This window comes from Lolium perenne, chromosome 4, assembly GCF_019359855.2.
Source record: "Lolium perenne isolate Kyuss_39 chromosome 4, Kyuss_2.0, whole genome shotgun sequence".
Lineage (NCBI taxonomy): Eukaryota > Viridiplantae > Streptophyta > Magnoliopsida > Poales > Poaceae > Lolium > Lolium perenne.
The window spans coordinates 165,578,476-165,595,968 of NC_067247.2; the positions used below are offsets into that span (position 1 = coordinate 165,578,476).

Consider the following 17,493-nt stretch of genomic DNA (forward strand, 5'->3'; position numbering starts at 1 on the left):
TCAGATTGTGGGCTTCATAAGTATACCATTTGGGTCCATTTTTGTTGTTGCATTGTTCAGGCAACAAGATCAAGCTTGTAGAGAGCTCATCTTTGAAAAAAAGGGAGCTGCCTCGATGATCAGGCCACCAAACGCCGGTGAGCGAGACCCGCCCTGGTAGCTTCGCAAGTTACTTGGATGGGCTCATCCCCGGTGCTTTTAAGCCCTGGTTTGAAGGTTTGTGGCCGAGAGACCATCAAGCTGAAGATCTCCACCGATTGCATCTGGGAGGTCGGCCTGAAGGAGGAAGATGGCAAGATTGTTATGGACGCACGCTGGTCAGCGTTTGTCAAAGCACATGACTTGAAGATAGGATACTTCACAGTATTCAAGAGGATTGACACTAGATCCTTGAAGGTGCTCGTATTTGATCACGAAAACTGCGAGAAGGTCATCAAGTGTAAAGGCAATCATGCACCACTGGAGGAACAATATGGATCACAGCTCAAATAAGGTGGTGCATGTTCGGTTCTAATTACCACTTTTTTGTAGAGAGGTGGTCAATAAGTATATTTACCACTCTCTTCGATGATGCATTTGTGGTCAACATGATGGTACTCTTATATACTATGTGCGTGGCTCCTCCACACACAATGTTATGTTAAACATGAAGGCTCAATCTGTACTCAATGTCTCTAGTTACATTAGTTAATGCTTGTGTTGGCTGTATTGTGAAGAACACATCTTTGTTCAGTTGTGCAGGTGAAGTCAAAATGCTGCATTTGGTTCCTCGCAAACGTATGCATGCACCAACAAACTCCCCTTCCATAGTTTTCCAACAAATAGCAAACCTCCTGCTGACAAGCATATTAGGCGCAAATGTGCAACCTTCAGTAACGATCAGGCTTCCAGCACTGCCCCATGTAACCAGACATTTTTTGTGTGTGAGGCTAACCTTACCAATAGAAAAAAAAGTACAACTTCCCCCGCTTGGGCCAAAATTCCCCTTTTGGGTTGCCGTCTACATGGTAATTGATGTGGGCCTACTTACTAGGACTATAATGCCCAATAACTACAAACGGGCAACTCAAACACTTTCGGCCCCTTTTCTAATACAACATGGATACTATGATTCACCACAAAAAAACAGGGACATTCTACGTACAAGTTGTTTTTAAAGTGATTAAATATCAGGAGCCAATAATTCAAGAAAAGAAACTTGAGTGTACATAGAGGATGATATGCGGGTCCCATTTAGCAGCAGCGGTATCACCGTTTGAGAGGCTGCACGGGATCGAAAGAAAAAGGCAAGTGACCAAATACGAGGTGCCAAAAAAATCCAAGAAAAGAAAGTTTTATAGTACATAGAGGATGACATGCGGGTCCCATGAGCCAGCAGGTTCCTCAACGTTTCAAAGGTGGCATGAGATCGAAAGAAAAAGGCAAGTGACCAAAAATCAGGGGGTAAAAAAAAATCCAAGAAAAGAAACTTTATTGTACATAGAGGATGAAATGCGGGTCCCATGAGGCAGCTACTTACTCAACGTTTCAGAGGCGGCATGAGATCAAAAGAAAAAGGAAAGTGACCAAATATCAGGAGCAAAAAATAATCCAAGAAAAGAAACTTTTATTGTACATAGAGGATGACATGTGAGTCCCATTTTGCAGCAGCGGTCTCAACGTTTCAAAGGCGGCATGAGATCGAAAGAAAAATGCAAGTGCCAAAACATCAGTAGCAAAAAATAATCCAAGAAAAGAAACTTTATTGTACATAGAGTATGACATGCGGGTCCCATTTTTCAGCAGTGGTCTTAATGTTTCCAAGGGGCACGGGATCGAAATAAAAAGGAAGTGACCAAATATCAGGAGCCAAAAATAATCCAAGAAAAGAAACTTTATTGTACATAGAGGATGACATGCGGGTCCCATTTTGCAGCAGCGGTCTCAACGTTTCCAAGGCGGCACGGGATCAAAAGAAAAAGGAAGTAGCCAGAAATCAGGGGTAAAAATAATTCCAAGAAAGGAAACTTTTATTCTACATAGAGGATGACTTGCGGGACCCACGAGCCGCCAGCTTCCTCAACGTTTCAGAAGCGGCATGATACTGAAAGAAAAAGGCAAGTGACAAATATCAGGTCCCAAAAATAATCCAAGAAAAAACATTTATTGTACATAGAGGATGACATGCGGGTCCCATTTTGCAGCAGCGTTCTCAACGTTTCAAAGTTGGCATGAGATCGAAAGAAAAAGGCAAGTGACAAATATCAGGAGCCAAAAATAATCCACGAAAGAAACTTTTATTGTGCATAGAGGATGACATGCGGGTCCCATCATGCAGCAGCGGTCTCGACGTTGCCAAGGCGGCATAGGACCAAAAGAAAAAGGAAGTAGGCAGAAATTAGAGGGTCAAAAATAAACTCCAAAAAAAGAAAGTTGATTGTACATAGAGGATGACATGCGGGTCCCATGAGTCAGCAGCTTACTCAACGTTTCCAAGGCAGTAGGGGATCAAAAGAAAATCAGAGGGTGAAAAAAATCCAAGAAAAGAAAGTTTTATAGTACATAGAGGATGACATGCGGGTCACATGAGCCAGCAGGTTCCTCAACGTTTCAAAGGTGGCATGAGATCGAAAGAAAAAGGCAAGTGACCAAATATCAGGAGCCAAAAATAATAATCCAAGAAAAGTAATTTTTATTGTACATAGAGGATGACATGTGGGTCAAAGGCCGCGAGGATCAAAAGAAAAAAAGGCAAATAGCCGTAAATTAGGGGTAAAAAATAAATCCAACAAAGGAAAGGTTTGTTGTTCATAGAGGCTGACATGTGGGACCCATGAGCCAGCGGCGACCTCAATTTCAAAGGCGGCATATGATCGAAAAGAAAAAGGCAAGTTAGCAAAAATCAGGGGGTAAAAAAAAATCTAAGAAAAGAAACTTTATTGTACATAGAGGATGACATGCGGGTCCCATGAGCCAGCACCTTACTCAACGTTTCAGAGGCGGCATGAGATCAAAAGAAAAAGGAAACTGACCAAATATCAGGAGCAAAAAATAATCCAAGAAAAGAAACTTTTATTGTACATAGAGGATGACATATGGGTCCCACTTATACAAGCTCTTTCGCTCCAAGATCTTGCAAGTTGATTGTACATAGAGGATGACATGCGGGGCCCTTGTGTCAGCAGCTTAATCAACGTTTCCAAGGTGGCAGGGGATCAAAAGAAAAAGGAAATAGCCAAAAAGAGGGTGAAAAAAAATCCAAGAAAAGAAACTTTTATAGTATAGAGGATGACATGTGGGTCCCATGAGCCAGCAGCTTCCTCAACGTTTCAGAGGCTGCATGAGATCGAAAGAAAAAGGCAAGTGACCAAAAATAAGAGGGTAAAAAAATCCAAGAAAAGAGACTTGATTGTACATAGAGGATGACATGCGGGTCCCATCAGTCAGCAGCTTACTCAACGTTTCCAAGGCGGCAGGGGATCAAAAGAAAATGGAAATAGCCAAAGATCAGAGGGTGAAAAAAATCCAAGAAAAGAAACTTTTGTAGTACATAGAGGATGACATGCGGGTCCCATGGGCCAGCAGGTTCCTCAACGTTTTCAAGGGCGGCATGAGATCGAAAGAAAAAGGCAAGTGACCAAAAATCAGAGGGTGAAAAATAATTCAAGAAAAGAAACTTTTATTGTACATAGAGGATGACATGCTGTCCCAACGTTTCAAATGCGGCTTGAGATCAAAAGAAAAAGAAAGTAGCCAGAAATTAGGGGGTAAAAAAAAACTCCAAGAAAAGAAAATTGATTGTACATAGAGGATGACATGCGGGTCCCACGAGTTAGCAGCTTACTCAACGTTTCCAAGACGGCAGGGGATCAAAAGAAAAAGGAAATAGCCAAAAATCAGAGAGTGAAAAAAAAACCCCTAGAAAATAAACTTTTGTAGTACATTGAGGATGACATGCGGGTCCCATGAGCCAGCAGGTTCCTCAACGTTTCAAACGTGGCATGAGATCGAAAGAAAAAGGCAAGTGACCAAATATCAGGAGCCAAAAATAATCCAAGAAACGAAACTTGATTGTACATAGAGGATGACATGCGGATCCCATTGTGCGGCAGTGGTCCCAACGTTTCAAATGCGGCTTGAGATCAAAAAAAAAATGAAAGTAGCCAGAAATTAGGGGGTTAAAAAAAAAACTCCAAGAAAGGAAAGCTTTATCGTTCATACAGGCTGACATGTGGGACCTATGAGCCAGCAGCTTACTAAACGTTTCAAAGGCGGCAGGGGATCAAAACAAAAAGGAAATAGCCAAAAATCAGAGGGTGAAAAAAATCCAAGAAATCAAACTTTTATTGTACATAGAGGATGACATGCGGGTCCCATGAGTCAGCAGATTACTCAACGTTTCAAACGTGGCATGAGATCGAAAGAAAAAGGCAAGTGACCAAATATCAGGAGCCAAAAATAATCCAAGAAAAGAAACTTTATTGTACATAGAGGATGACATGCGGGTCCCATTTTGCAGCAGCGGTCTCAACGTTTCCAAGGCGGCACATGACCAAAAGAAAAATGAAGTAGCCGAGAAATCGGGGGTGAAAAAATCCAAGAAAAGAAAGATTTCAATTGGGCTGCATCTGGACATCCGGGCCTTCGAACTATCCTTCCGGCCTTTTGACTCGTACAATTTCAGCCCACTCGAACATGAAAGTTCGGATTTTTCTCAAAAAAAAAAAAACACGGAAAGTCCTATGCTTCGCCAAAACAAAAAACAAGGAGATTCAAGATATAAGTTGTAAAAATAAAGATTTAATTTATCCGTTTGCAATAGCTCGAGCGAAATACACTTGTTTATTGTTTGCAAAATAATCAAGATATCACATGTTTCTTGTACGGGGAGGTGACATCGGGGACCCATGAGCCGGCAGCGTCGTCAACGTTTCAAAGGCGGCGGGGATCGAAAATAAAAAAAAACCAAATATCGGTTGGTAAAAAAATCCAAGAAAAGAAAACATTTATCGTTACGAGAGGATGACATGCGGGACCGATGAGGCAGCGACATCCTCAACGTTTTCAAGGCGGCAGGGGATCAAAGAAAAAAAGGAAAAAGCCCGAAAATAAGTGGGGGTTCAAAATAAATCCATCAAAGGAAAGTTTTATTGTTCATAGAGGATGACATGTGGGACCGACCTGCCAACAACGTCCTCATCGTTTCAAAGGGGGCAGGAGATCAAAAGAAAAAGGCAAATAGCCAGAAATTAGGGGTAAAAAATAACTCCAAGAAAGGAAACTTTTATTGTTCGTAGAGGATGACATGCGGGACCCATGAGCCAGCAGCTTACTTAACGTTTCAAAGGCGGCATGAGATCGAAAGAAAAAGGCAAGTGACAAAATATCAGGAGCCCAAGATAATCCAAGAAAAGAAACTTTATTTACATAGAGGATGACATGCGGGTCCCATTTTGCAGCAGCGGTCCCAACATTTCAAATGCGGCTTGAGATCAAAAGAAAAAGAAAGTAGCCAGAAATTAGGGGGTCAAAAAAATCCAAGAAAATAAAGTTGATGGACATAGAGGATGACATGCGGGTCCCATGAGCTAGCAGCTTACTCAACGTTTCCAAGGCGGCAGGGGATCAAAAGAAAAAGGAAATAGCCAAAAATCAGAGGGTGAAAAAAAACAAAGAAAATGAACTTTTATAGTACATAGAGGATGACATGCGGGTCCCATGAGCCAGCAGGTTCCTCAACGTTTCAAACGTGGCATGAGATCGAAAGAAAAAGGCAAGTGACCAAATATCAGGAGCCAAAAATAATTCAAGAAAAGAAACTTGATTGTACATAGAGGATGACATGCGGGTCCCAATTAGCAGCAGCGGTATCACTGTTTGAGAGGCTGCACGGGATCGGAAAAAAAAGGCAAGTGACCAAATATCAGGAGCCAAAAATAATCCAAGAAAAGAAATTTTATTGTACGTACAGGATGACATGCGGGTCCCATTTTGCAGCAGTGGTCTCAACGTTTCCAAGGCGGCACAGAACCAAAAGAAAAATGAAGTAGCCAGAAATCAGGGGGTGAAAAAAATCCAAGAAGAAAGATTTCAATTGGGCTGCATCTGGACATCTGGGATTTCGAACTATCCTGCTTGGCCTTTTGACTCGTACAATTTCAGCCCACTCCAAAACAGGAAAGTTCCGAATTTTCTAAAAAAAATAGGAAAGTCCTATGCTTCGCAAAGACAAAAAAACAAGGAGATTCAACATATAAGTTTGTTTATGTAAAAATAAAGATTTAATTATCCGTTTGAAATAGCTCAGAGCGCAATACATTGTTTATTGTCTGCAAAATAATCAAGATATCATATGTTTCTTGTACGGGGAGGCTGACATCGGGGACCCATGAGCCAACAGCGTCGTCAACGTTTTAAAGGCGGCAGGGGATGGAAAGAAAAAATAAACCATAAATCTGTTGGTAAAAAATCCAAGAAAAGAAACATTTTCGTTCTGAGAGGATGACATGCGGGACCCATGAGGCAGCAGCATCCTCAGCGTTTATTGTTCATAGAGGTTGACATGTGGGACCCGTGAGCCAGCAGCGTCCTCAACGTTTTAAAGGCTGCACGTGATCGAAAGAAAAAATAAGCCAAAAATCGTTTGGTCAACAAAATCCAAGAAAATAAACATTTACCGTTCTGAGAGGATGACATGCGGGACCCATGAGGCAGCAGCATCCTCAACGATTCCAAGGCGGCAGGGGAAATATCCAGAAATTAATTAGGGGTTCAAAATAAATCCATCAAAGGAAACTTTTATTGTTCATAGAGGATGACATGTGGGACCGACCTGCCAACAGCGTCCTCATCGTTTCAGAGGGGGCAGGAGATCAAAAGAAAAAGGCAAATAGCCAGAAATTAGGGGTAAAAAATAACTCCAAGAAAGGAAACTTTTATTGTTCGTAGAGGATGACATGCGGGACCCATGAGCCAGCAGCTTACTCAACGTTTCAAAGGCGGCATGAGATCGAAAGAAAAAGGCAAGTGACAAAATATCGGAGCCAAAGATAATCCAAGAAAAGAAACTTTATTGTACGTAGAGGATGACATGCGGGTCCCATTTAGCAGGCTTTGTCTCAACGTTTAAATTGCGGCTTTAGATAAAAAGAAAAAGAAAGTTGATTGTTCTGAGAGGATGACATGCGGGTCCCATGAGTCAGCAGCTTACCCAACGTTTCCAAGGCGGCAGGGGATCTAAAGAAACACTAAATAGCCAAAAATCAGAGGGTGAAAAAAATAAAGAAAATAAACTTTTATAGCACATAGAGGATGACATGCGGGTCCCATGAGCCAGCAGGTTCCTCAACGTTTCAAACGTGGCATGAGATCGAAAGAAAAAGGCAAGTGACCAAATATGAGGAGCCAAAAATAATTCAAGAAAAGAAAGTTTTATAGTACATAGAGGATGACATGCGGGTCCCACTTAGCAGCAGCGGTATCACCGTTTGAGAGGCGGCACGATCTCAAGAAAAAGGCAAGTGCCCAAATATGAGGTGCCAAAAAAACTCCAAGAAAAGAAAGTTGATTGCTCATAGAGGATGACATGCGGGTCCCATTTAGCTGCAGCGGTCTCACTGTTTGAGAGGCGGCAGGGGATCGAAAGAAAAAGGCAAGTGAACGAATATGAGGTGCCAAAAATAATCGAAGAAAAGAAAGTTTTATAGTACATAGAGGATGACATGCGGGTCCCAATTAGCAAAGAGCGGTATCACCGTTTGAGAGGCGGCAGGGATCAAAAGAAAAAAGAAATTGCCAAAAATCAGAGGGTGAAAAAAAACCAAGAAAATGAACTTTTATAGTACATAGAGGATGACATGCGGGTCCCATGAGCCTGCAGGTTCCTCAACGTTTCAAACGTGGCATGAGATCGAAAGAAAAAGGCAAGTGAAAAAATATCAGGAGCCAAAAATAATTCAAGAAAAGAAAGTTTTATAGTACATAGAGGATGACATGCAGGTCCCATTTAGCAGCAGCGGTATCACCGTTTGAGAGGCGGCAGGGGATCGAAAGAAAAAGGCAAGTGAAAAAATATGAGGAGCCAAAAATAATTCAAGAAAAGAAAGTTTTATAGTACATAGAGGATGACATGCGGGTCCCATTTAGCAGCAGCGGTATCACCGTTTGAGAGGCGGCAGGGGATCGAAAGAAAAAGGTAAGTGACCAAATATGAGGTGCCAAAAATAATTCAAGAAAAGAAAGTTTTATAGTACATAGAGGATGACATGCGGGTCCCATTTAGCAGCAGCGGTATCACCGTTTGAGAGGCGGCAGGGGATCGAAAGAAAAAGGTAAGTGACCAAATATGAGGTGCCAAAAATAATTCAAGAAAAGAAAGTTTTATAGTACATAGAGGATGACATGCGGGTCCCAGTTAGCAGCAGCGGTATCACCGTTTAAGAGGCGGCAGGGGATCGAAAGAAAAAGGCAAGTGACCAAATTTGAGGTGCCAAAAAAAACTCCAAGAAAAGAAAGTTGATTGCACATAGAGGATGACATGCGGGTCCCATTTAGCAGCAGCGGTCTCAACGTTTCCAAGGCGGCAAGGGATCAAAAGAAAAAGGAAGTAGCCAGAAATCAGGGGGTCAAAAAAATCCAAGAATAGAAAGAATTTTGGTTCATAGAGGATGACATGCGGGACCCATGATCCTGCATCGTAAACGGCTCGATCGGAGAACGTTGAACGAGATGGCGCGATCTAGAAAAAAAACAATGCCAGAGAGGCTGCCATCTGGGCCCTACATCCCTCGGCGGTGCGGATTTGCATTGACTCGGCCGGCGAACCCGAGATTTCGAGATGCACCACGTCCCGGGCCACCATACGCGACGTTTTGGCCGCTTTCGTCGGGCTAGGTGGCCTCAAAAACGAGAAAAAAAAAGTTTTGACATGCACCACGGAGGGACCCAAAATCGTCGGCCATGGTACACCAGCAACCACGGCGCGACTTCAACTTCGTCGGCCATGGCAACTTTTCTTGTAGTGAATTAGACGGTTGCAACTTACCGCTTCGTGGTCGGCGACTACGTGCGCAAGTGTGTGGAGTTGCGAATATATTGCAGGGTTGAGAGCTGTTGCATTGGTGACAGGGTCCAATCGAGAGATCTCGTTGCGTCATACAAGTTATCATCAAGTTATCTGCGCTGTGTTCATCGTGTGTTCATCACCATCCACCTCTCTTACTGAGAAGATTGGACCACCCCTTATCACAAATATAGCATTCATGCATCTTTAAAAGGTGGCATAAGCTTTACATAAACCAAATGGCATTCTCCTATAAAAAAAAAAGGTACTAAAGGGAGAGGTGAAAGTTGTCTTTTTCTGATCATATTTATGCACAAGAATTTAACACCTGAATAACCATCTAGATAGAAAAAGTGTGAATATTTTGGTAATCTTTTCAACATTTGATCAATGAATGGCAACGGATAATGTTCTTTACGAGTAGCTTTATTTAGTTTTCTAAAATCAATACAAATTCTATAACCAATACGTTGAGCTACAAGTTCATTTTCATTATTAGTGACAACAATTATCCCACCTTTTTTAGGTACACAATGAACAAAACTAACCCATTTACTATCAGCTATGAAATAAATAATACCTACTTAAATGAGTTTGATTACCTCTTTTCTTGCCACTTGTTTCATTTTTAGATGAAGACGGTGTTGATAGCCCACAACTTGTTTATTAATCAATAAAGTGCCTACATGGCTTTCCCCCAAAAAAGTGGAGCTAATTTACACTGGGTACTCCCATGTGTACCAACCACGTTCAAGATGGAGAGGAAATCTTCTGAAAGATTCATCCTAAGGGTTTATGAATTAAGCTCACTATAATTTAATAGCCAATCATAGAAGGCGGTCGGAAACAGAGTTGCATGACAACATAACAATTAACATGGCATAACGTAGCTGAAGCATTAGCAGCACCATATATTGTCTAACATGATCGGAGCCTAACAGATAGTCTTTTGACAAAGATAGAACCAACACGAGCAGAGTCGATGCCACCACTCAGTTGTGCACTCAAGAACACGCTGAGATGTGATCTTCAGCTTCACCTTCAATCAGCGAACCCTGCACTCAGACAGTATTCCACCTGTTAGTACTGTCCAAGACAGCAATTTATAGGGTGACACTACATGGTGCAAAAAAAATCGCCTGCAAGTGTGCTGCTTAAGTGCTTATGTGCATACGGAGCGTGTACTGAACTATGACCCGTTCAGAAGGGGCTGCGCAAAATACTTGCAATTATTATTATCACCCATGCTTTACTCTGGTATGACATGTTTTCTGTTTAATATATGGAACAAAGTGCAAGATTATAAACTTCCACACTTTCAATGAAAAGGTGCCTACTCTAATCAAATGATCTCAAAGTATTTGAGACACAAAGATCACAATTTTAGTTGAGCTTGATCTATTGGCTATAATTGTGATGGCGTTGTGGCTTTATTAGAAGCGAATTATAGTACAATCCATATACCATAATAAACGTCGGGGCTTTAGCCCATATTTGAACTAAAGCTCCGACACTTACTATAGATTGGAGGGAGTACTGAAAAATGAGAACACCCAACTATTGATAGTACAACTCTACGACAGATCAGGGACCGGTATGACGTTCAGTATATCAATTCACAAAATTGTAACTTAGTCGGATATTCATGGTAGAGTTAAACTATTTCAATCATGGGTCCATGTTAATTGACACAACTATATACAAAAAATGATGTATGTCACAACATACCGCTCAACACTAAGAAGCAACCATTTCCATCACAGAATGAATATACCAAAGTATTTTATTATGAAATTAAGGACTTCAAGCATCTTGTGAAGGAGGTTATAAAATTCTTGAAATGGAAATACACTGAACAAAATTTCTGCGGACCACATCTTGTGGTTGCTGCATATCATATAAAGAAGTCGTTGTATATTGAAATTATCATTGCACCATAGTATAGAATATAAGATTGCATTGTTAACTGTTATACTCTATTGACAAAAGCAAGTACCAATGTTTCAGCATCTTACCAGAGTTGTCCGTTGCCTTTTTGGATTATGGCCTTGCCCAACCGTTGTGAGTTCCATCCTTGGATTCTTCCTTGGACTGAAACGCTGGCAAATTCTCAGTATAGCAATGTTCTCGACTAAAATGCTTATGTGTACCTGCCCAAGAAGTAAAAAACCTTAAGGTTAACTCCATTAAGTATTATCACAACAAAATATATACCCCATAAGACTCCAATTACATTTTCCTAATGCTTACAAACATTGAACATTTCATGTGCGAAAGTATAGCGTGCACATTTTGAAACAGGAGCACATTTCCAGTACACTAAACTAGCTCAATACAGCTGGATGCGAATGCAATCCTGACACTACCATGAACAAAACTCAAGCACAAAAAAACTGAGAAGAAGTGCAGGACTCGGGTCAATCAACATTCTGTACGTTATTGAAATGTTGTTACAGTATATAGTCGCTAAGAAAACCTTTAGAATTTTCTTTTAAGCCTTTTTGCACCTCCCTGATTTTATTCTCTTGTGCACCAATGCACCAATGCACCATACCATCCCTTGCCCCTTGACCAAATATATCTACTATTTCTGTTACATTGCCCGATAGTAATTTTTTGGCCAATAACTAGTAATCCATTTTTTTTTTGCGAATCAATAACTAGTAATCCATAACAGCTGAGCTTATCAAGTAAAAGAATTCCTACAAGTGCATGCAACGTCAAGGGTCATTCACTACTCTATACTTATCTTCCTTTACAAGTTTCTCTTTCTGGTCGAGGAGTTTTGGCATGTGAATCGATCCGTCTAAGTGCACATAAGACCTGGGTATTGGGTTGTACCCTGAAATCGAGAATGGCAAAATATCGCACTATGGGGCATAATTTCAGCCTAGGGCAGTGCATATTCACATGCCTATCCCAGGATTCTTCATCTTTTTTACATTTCCTCTTTGACTTCTTAATTGAATTAATGACATTATGCAGCTTAGCTGACAACTTAATATACTCTATATTCAACTTTTTTCTGGGACCCAAGTGCACGCTATTTTGTACTAAGAGAAAGCACCAAAATGCTCCAAGTTATACAACGACAGAAAAAAACAACTATTAGAAACGACCCAATGGACTAGTATTGTATAATAATATATCTGAATAGTTGTAAATAAACAATATATTCGAACACATTGAAAAAATGAGCGCATTTGTGGTTCTCAAGAAACAACAAAATTCCAGGGACCACTTGTGCAGATTTGCGTTTCTTCCATTTTTGGAAGGAATGTGTAAATTTTACCTGCATTTGTCATTGCTGAGATCAGAGAGTTTTCAGAAGGAGATGCCTCGATAGCTGACATGGTATCTGAGGGTAGAGCACCTGCAATGAGTTAGGCAGTTTGAAATGGCGGCGGATGGAAGGTCGTCCATGTTCAGAAAAGAACGTGTGATTTACCTGTATTTTTCACTACTGAGACCACAGAGTATTCATAAGGAGTAGGAGATGCACAATTATTAGAAATGCCCTCAGAGGATAGAGCACCTACAATGAGTCAATGAGTACGCCTGTTAGAAATGGCGACAGATGGAGGTCCGTCCATGTTTGGAGAAGAACGTGGAATTTACCTGCATTTTTCACTGTTGAAATGAAAAGGTGATCATAAGGAAATGGCCACATAGCAGACATGGCCTGTGAGGGTAGAACACCTGCAATGAGTTCAGCAGTTAGAAATGGCGGCAGGTAGCCAGGTATCAATACCAACAGTTTTACCTGCATCTGCCACTGATGAGATCCCATATTGATACATAGCAGGTCGTTTCTCCTGCACCAAGGATGGAGCATCTGCAACAACTTCAGTAGCAAGGAATCTAAAGTTATGAATCAATCACAAAGATGCATAACTGCTCGAAAAGAAGAAACAATAGGGACTTGAGACTCGGGAGTAGAATGCATGCAAACATGTTTGTAATGCATGCTGGAATTATTTATGATGAAATCAAAGGTTGATGCGGGAATGCATGTCAGTGGATCTCACTGTAACAGTTGATGAAAGGCATAAAAGAAAGACTCGGAAATCAGAATGGTCAGTTATTAACTAAATTCATGAAACTAAAGTGTGGGAAATCAAATATCATTACCAGTGATGCATATAACAACACACAATTGCAGAACCAATTTTGCCCCTGGTTTGTGATGGCATCCAAATAATTTACCTGCTTTTGTGAATGATGGAATTGCAGAACTTTCAGCAGGCGTCGTCCAGGTCCAGGTATCAGGGATAGTCTGTGAGACTTGGGCAACTGGAAAAACGGCAGTCAGAAATCAGAAATATCAGCAGGTAGCTACAATTCTGATGAAGAGCAAGCAAAACATCAATCCTAATGAGGCTGTGCATCGAGGAACAAAACTTCTGTATTTTTCTCGAAAAAAAAGGCACCAAATGCAGCCCACGAAAGAATGACAGGATGGCAGATCTTCACAAATAATAGGAAAACAGAAAAGAATGGCGTAGGCAACGTAAGATGTAGGCAACGTAAGATGATTGTAAGATGATGGTACGCAATCTTCCGTATCGTGTGCACACATCAGATGAATACATAAAGCATGAACTTAGCAGAGCACTCCAAAAGCAAAAGTAACAAAATCGGTGTGAAGAACAATCTGCGCAGGAATAAAAAAAACAGAATTCATATCATGGAAAGGTATTATGTCTGCACAGGCCACACCACAGCAATACCCTAAGCATAACCTAGCATAAGTGCATAACACTTCAAATGCAGCAGCACCATAATGTCATAATTGGTGCGGTGAGAGCAATGCACTGTAAAGAAGATATAAAGGAACTAGCACACAACAGTATCAAACCTAAGGGCTGTAACATTAGTTCGGTCTAAATTGGCAGAGAATTGTCCTACAGTCCTGTGGTCTCTGCAAATCCCGTGTGAAACAAGAGACTAAATTGCAGGGAAGGTGAGTGAGAGACGTTGCCTAATTTTTTTAAAATTCAGATTGAAAAGTGGCTCGAAAGGATCGAATCATTTGTGATATCCAGTACAGATCCCAGATAGGAAGGGGAGAAGACAACAAGAAGCTAAGCGAAATGATTTAGAAAAACAAAATATCTGGTGCAGGAAATAGTGTGAAGTTACCATCCTTGTCGACAGATCGACGAATATGCAGATACCCTTGACTCGTGTCTGGCCAGGCTTCCAACCGATCATCTGAACATGGTAAGGTTTGATCAGTTCCTATTGTGTAATCAAGCTACAAAATATTATTGCTTAACATAAGGTCAAACACAACGGTTGATGTACCGCGTGTACTGTATGAACATGAATGTAAACAAATGAAAGACCTACAGAGAATGGTCCAATTTTACCTGTAAGATAAACTGCCCATTCCCTCACCTTGAGTTCTGATATGTGCCATTGCAAAAAGGAAAAAAAAAAAGACAGTGAGGACAGATATATACAAAAAATAGAGGGCAGACAGTAAAATACCAATGAGGCATATAGCCTCTTAATTTGTAAATTTGGTGTCCTTTAACAAGGAGTAATTGCAGGGATTAATCGTGAGGATAAAGGTTTTCGTGGTTGGGAAACAATTGATGATGTTCAACTAATTTACCAAGGTCGGTGTCCAATGACAGGCTAGAATGTGTAGCTGGACTCCTGGATGCACCAAGATTAGTCTGTGAGACTGGAACAACAGGAGCACCTGCGACGAGTTCAGTAATAAGAAATGGTAGCAGATAGGCAGCTAAGTGCAGAAAACACCACAAAAGAAATGACACGGCGCCAAGGAAATAAACAATAATGGGTGTGGGAGAACATAGCATAGCGGTCTACTGCAAGTGTATATATAGGCCACATCACAGGAATACCCCAAGCATAATCTTAATGTATCAATCCGGAAGGAGACTAAACTAGGTTTTCTTCAAATCAGACTAAATGAAATAAATAAAATCCAGTATCAGAAGTAAGGGAAACATAATTTGCCTTACACCTTTCCGAAGGCAAACAAATTAGAAGAAGAAGTAAAACTAGACGACTGTAAACAGCTTAGATCATCCAAAATCAAAGCTAGCTATCAAGTTTCCTTTGAATCAGACTAAATGAAAAGAAAAAAATGAAGCGAGACTAAATTAAATGTTTTGTGGACTAAAAGAATGTGAAGCTACCTTTGTTAGAGACAGATTGAAGTGGGCACCCTTGATTTCGCTTACCCTCTGTCAAAGTTGTATCTAAAAAAGACCACAAAAGTTTGTTAGTTGCTATTGTGTGATGAAGTTACCAACACCTCTCTTCCCTAAAAGAAAGTTACCAACAACTAAACAAAGAAAAAGTTTTACCAACAAGATCCACCATCCGTCCCTTTGCCTCAATTAAGGATGCTGCCATGGAGAGGATTCTTATTGGCAAGCAAGAAGGGACAATGTAGAAAAAAAGCTTGTTTGCATAAAGAGCAACCATAAGATATTTGTGATTAGGATTATATACCAAAACTCAACGCTTCACAGTGAGTTGAAGTTGAAGAAGGAAGCCTGCGCAAAACGATGCAGGTGTGGCATCAGGGACGGTTTAACAAAGAATTGAGAACAGGAGGTAGTTATTATGCTGAATGCACATACATCTTCCTCTTACGAAGATAGTGGCTGACAAGAAGAGAGCCTGGGATGGGGCCTCGCTTCACGTGGCGCCTTGGACGGAAACTAGCAGTGATTTTGCATACCAGGACAGGAGGCGATCAAACCGATAGTCAAGACAGGATTGAAATTACTACTGATGGGTATATGATCACGGGCGTACCCGAAGCCGATGGGGAGTACGTTGTGGGGTTTCACTGGACCGCGGACGCATCTCATATGGTCTTTCAGCTCTGGAGTTTGAGAAATCAATTCAACGATGATGGACGCTGCCTTGTCTCTGACGCGGTCCAAGTCCAGGGAGTCCCTGCATGTATAAATATAGTATATATTCGGCCATGAATAAATCTTAATTAGGTGTGGATTTTTGTTTATCGGACATGTAAATCGATGATCTGACATGCATATATCTACAGAGTGGGTTTAGGACGAACAAACGGTTGCTTGGCTATTAGCACAGAGAGGGTTGATAAATAAATAAATGTACAAGATTTAGAGACTGTGAGACATACAGTATATACTACTAGTCCTAGTGATCCGGACTAGAGAGGGTTGCTTGGCTACCTTTTTTCGGTGTAGCAGACGAGTGACCAGAGCATTGCACGGAGCTTGATGATGCCCTTGCTGCGGAAAGCGTCGAGGGTGAAGCAGAGCTTGAGAGCCGCGGAGACGGCGCGCCCCTCGGGCGCTCCGGCGACGATGTCGTCGATGGCCTTGTGCACGCGGAGGAAGTGGAGGAGGGTGCGGCCGTGGACGGAGAGCAGACGGTCGGACGGCAGGAAGCGGGAGAGGTAGCGGAATGCCTCCTCCCACCGGCCCGCCTCCACGAGCTTGGTCAGATGCCCCGGGTACATGAGCGCATCCGACTCGCAGATAAGCCTGCACGCATGACGCATGTCATGTCTGGATCATCAGATACCCTGGACGCGCGACGCGCTCCAGCTAGAGGAGAGGATGTGTACGCTACGTACGCGTCGAAGGTGTTGTAGAGCTCCTGCCGATTGAGCAAGGAGAGGAGTCGCCGCTGGCGAAGGCGCGACACGCAGGCGTACTCCTGCGAACGTTTGCGGCTGCCCAGCCCGACGGAGAACCCCAGCACGTCGCCGTCGGAGCACTTCATAGCGCCGTCGACGCACAAGCGGATGTGAGGGGAGGGGGCAGGACCGCAGGAGGAGAATTTGGGAAACGTTATATAAAGGCAGCCGGTAATATAAAGTAAGCCAGCGGGCGTCTTCAGCCGTCCGATCCGTCTGGAGCCGTCTCAGCCGGTGATACGTGGGACCCACCACGCGCGGAGCAGCGGGCGAAAGGTACCTCGCGTTACGGAACGACCGACAAACACCAAAATTACCTCTCAGCCATGTTTATCCGTTTGGATCTGGAGTCGCTCCAGCGACCAGACGTATTTGTTTGGTGTGTTATTGCTAACACTTTGTAGGATGTGGTGGTTTCATAAGAGTCAATGAAGAGGATATAATGGTTCTCGTAAAAATTATTTTTTAAACTGCAACTTAACGCTATATTTGAGTGTTCTTCTCGTGATGCACTTGAAACTCGGCCCCCCGTATACGGAGGGGAAGTTATCACCATTCTTCGTTTTGCTACTCTGTGGTATGGTTAGAAAAATTAATGGTAGATACTACTTCAACATACCGGAAGCTGTTCACTTGATCGCTGCCTCCTTACCTAATGGCCTATTCTCTATCGAGGATGGCCGTTTGCATTATGATGCGCATGTTGAGACAAGTCTACCACAACCACAAAATGAACCCAAAGGAGAAGAAGGAGGCACTAGTAGAAAAAGGGGCTTCCATA

General features: G+C 42.0%; 1 protein-coding gene across 2 annotated transcripts; it reads right to left on the reverse strand.

Annotated features, from left to right (window-relative positions):
• Positions 1 to 9,832: 9,832 nt before the first annotated feature.
• LOC127348728 (uncharacterized) lies at positions 9,833 to 16,821 on the reverse strand. 2 transcript variants are annotated; one of them, XM_051374658.1, is made up of 17 exons: positions 16,650 to 16,821; positions 16,243 to 16,557; positions 15,842 to 15,985; positions 15,664 to 15,744; positions 15,533 to 15,576; positions 15,385 to 15,426; positions 15,214 to 15,276; positions 14,661 to 14,750; positions 14,413 to 14,448; positions 14,183 to 14,254; positions 13,247 to 13,333; positions 12,804 to 12,884; positions 12,659 to 12,739; positions 12,489 to 12,575; positions 12,333 to 12,398; positions 11,056 to 11,190; positions 9,833 to 10,095 (listed from the first exon to the last, which is right to left on the reverse strand). In XM_051374658.1, exons 1-16 carry the CDS (start codon positions 16,796 to 16,798, stop codon positions 11,081 to 11,083), a joined length of 1,548 nt encoding a protein of 515 aa, XP_051230618.1. In that variant the 5' UTR covers positions 16,799 to 16,821; the 3' UTR covers positions 9,833 to 10,095; positions 11,056 to 11,080. The 2 variants fall into 2 exon arrangements, with proteins under 2 accessions (XP_051230618.1, XP_051230617.1); XM_051374657.1 differs by having other exon boundaries at positions 12,333 to 12,413.
• Between the last annotated feature and the right edge of the window lie 672 nt (positions 16,822 to 17,493).

Bases quoted from the DNA above. Each gene is read 5' to 3' on its own strand.
- LOC127348728 (XM_051374657.1), bottom strand. From the start codon at position 16,798: ATGAAGTGCTCCGACGGCGACGTGCTGGGGTTCTCCGTCGGGCTGGGC. The intron at 15,986-16,242 runs GTAGCCAAGCAA...TTATACATGCAG, and splicing joins GTCTGCTACACCGAAAAAAG to GGACTCCCTGGACTTGGACC. The intron at 11,191-12,332 runs GTAAAATTTACA...CTTCTTGGGCAG, and splicing joins CTCAGCAATGACAAATGCAG to GTACACATAAGCATTTTAGT.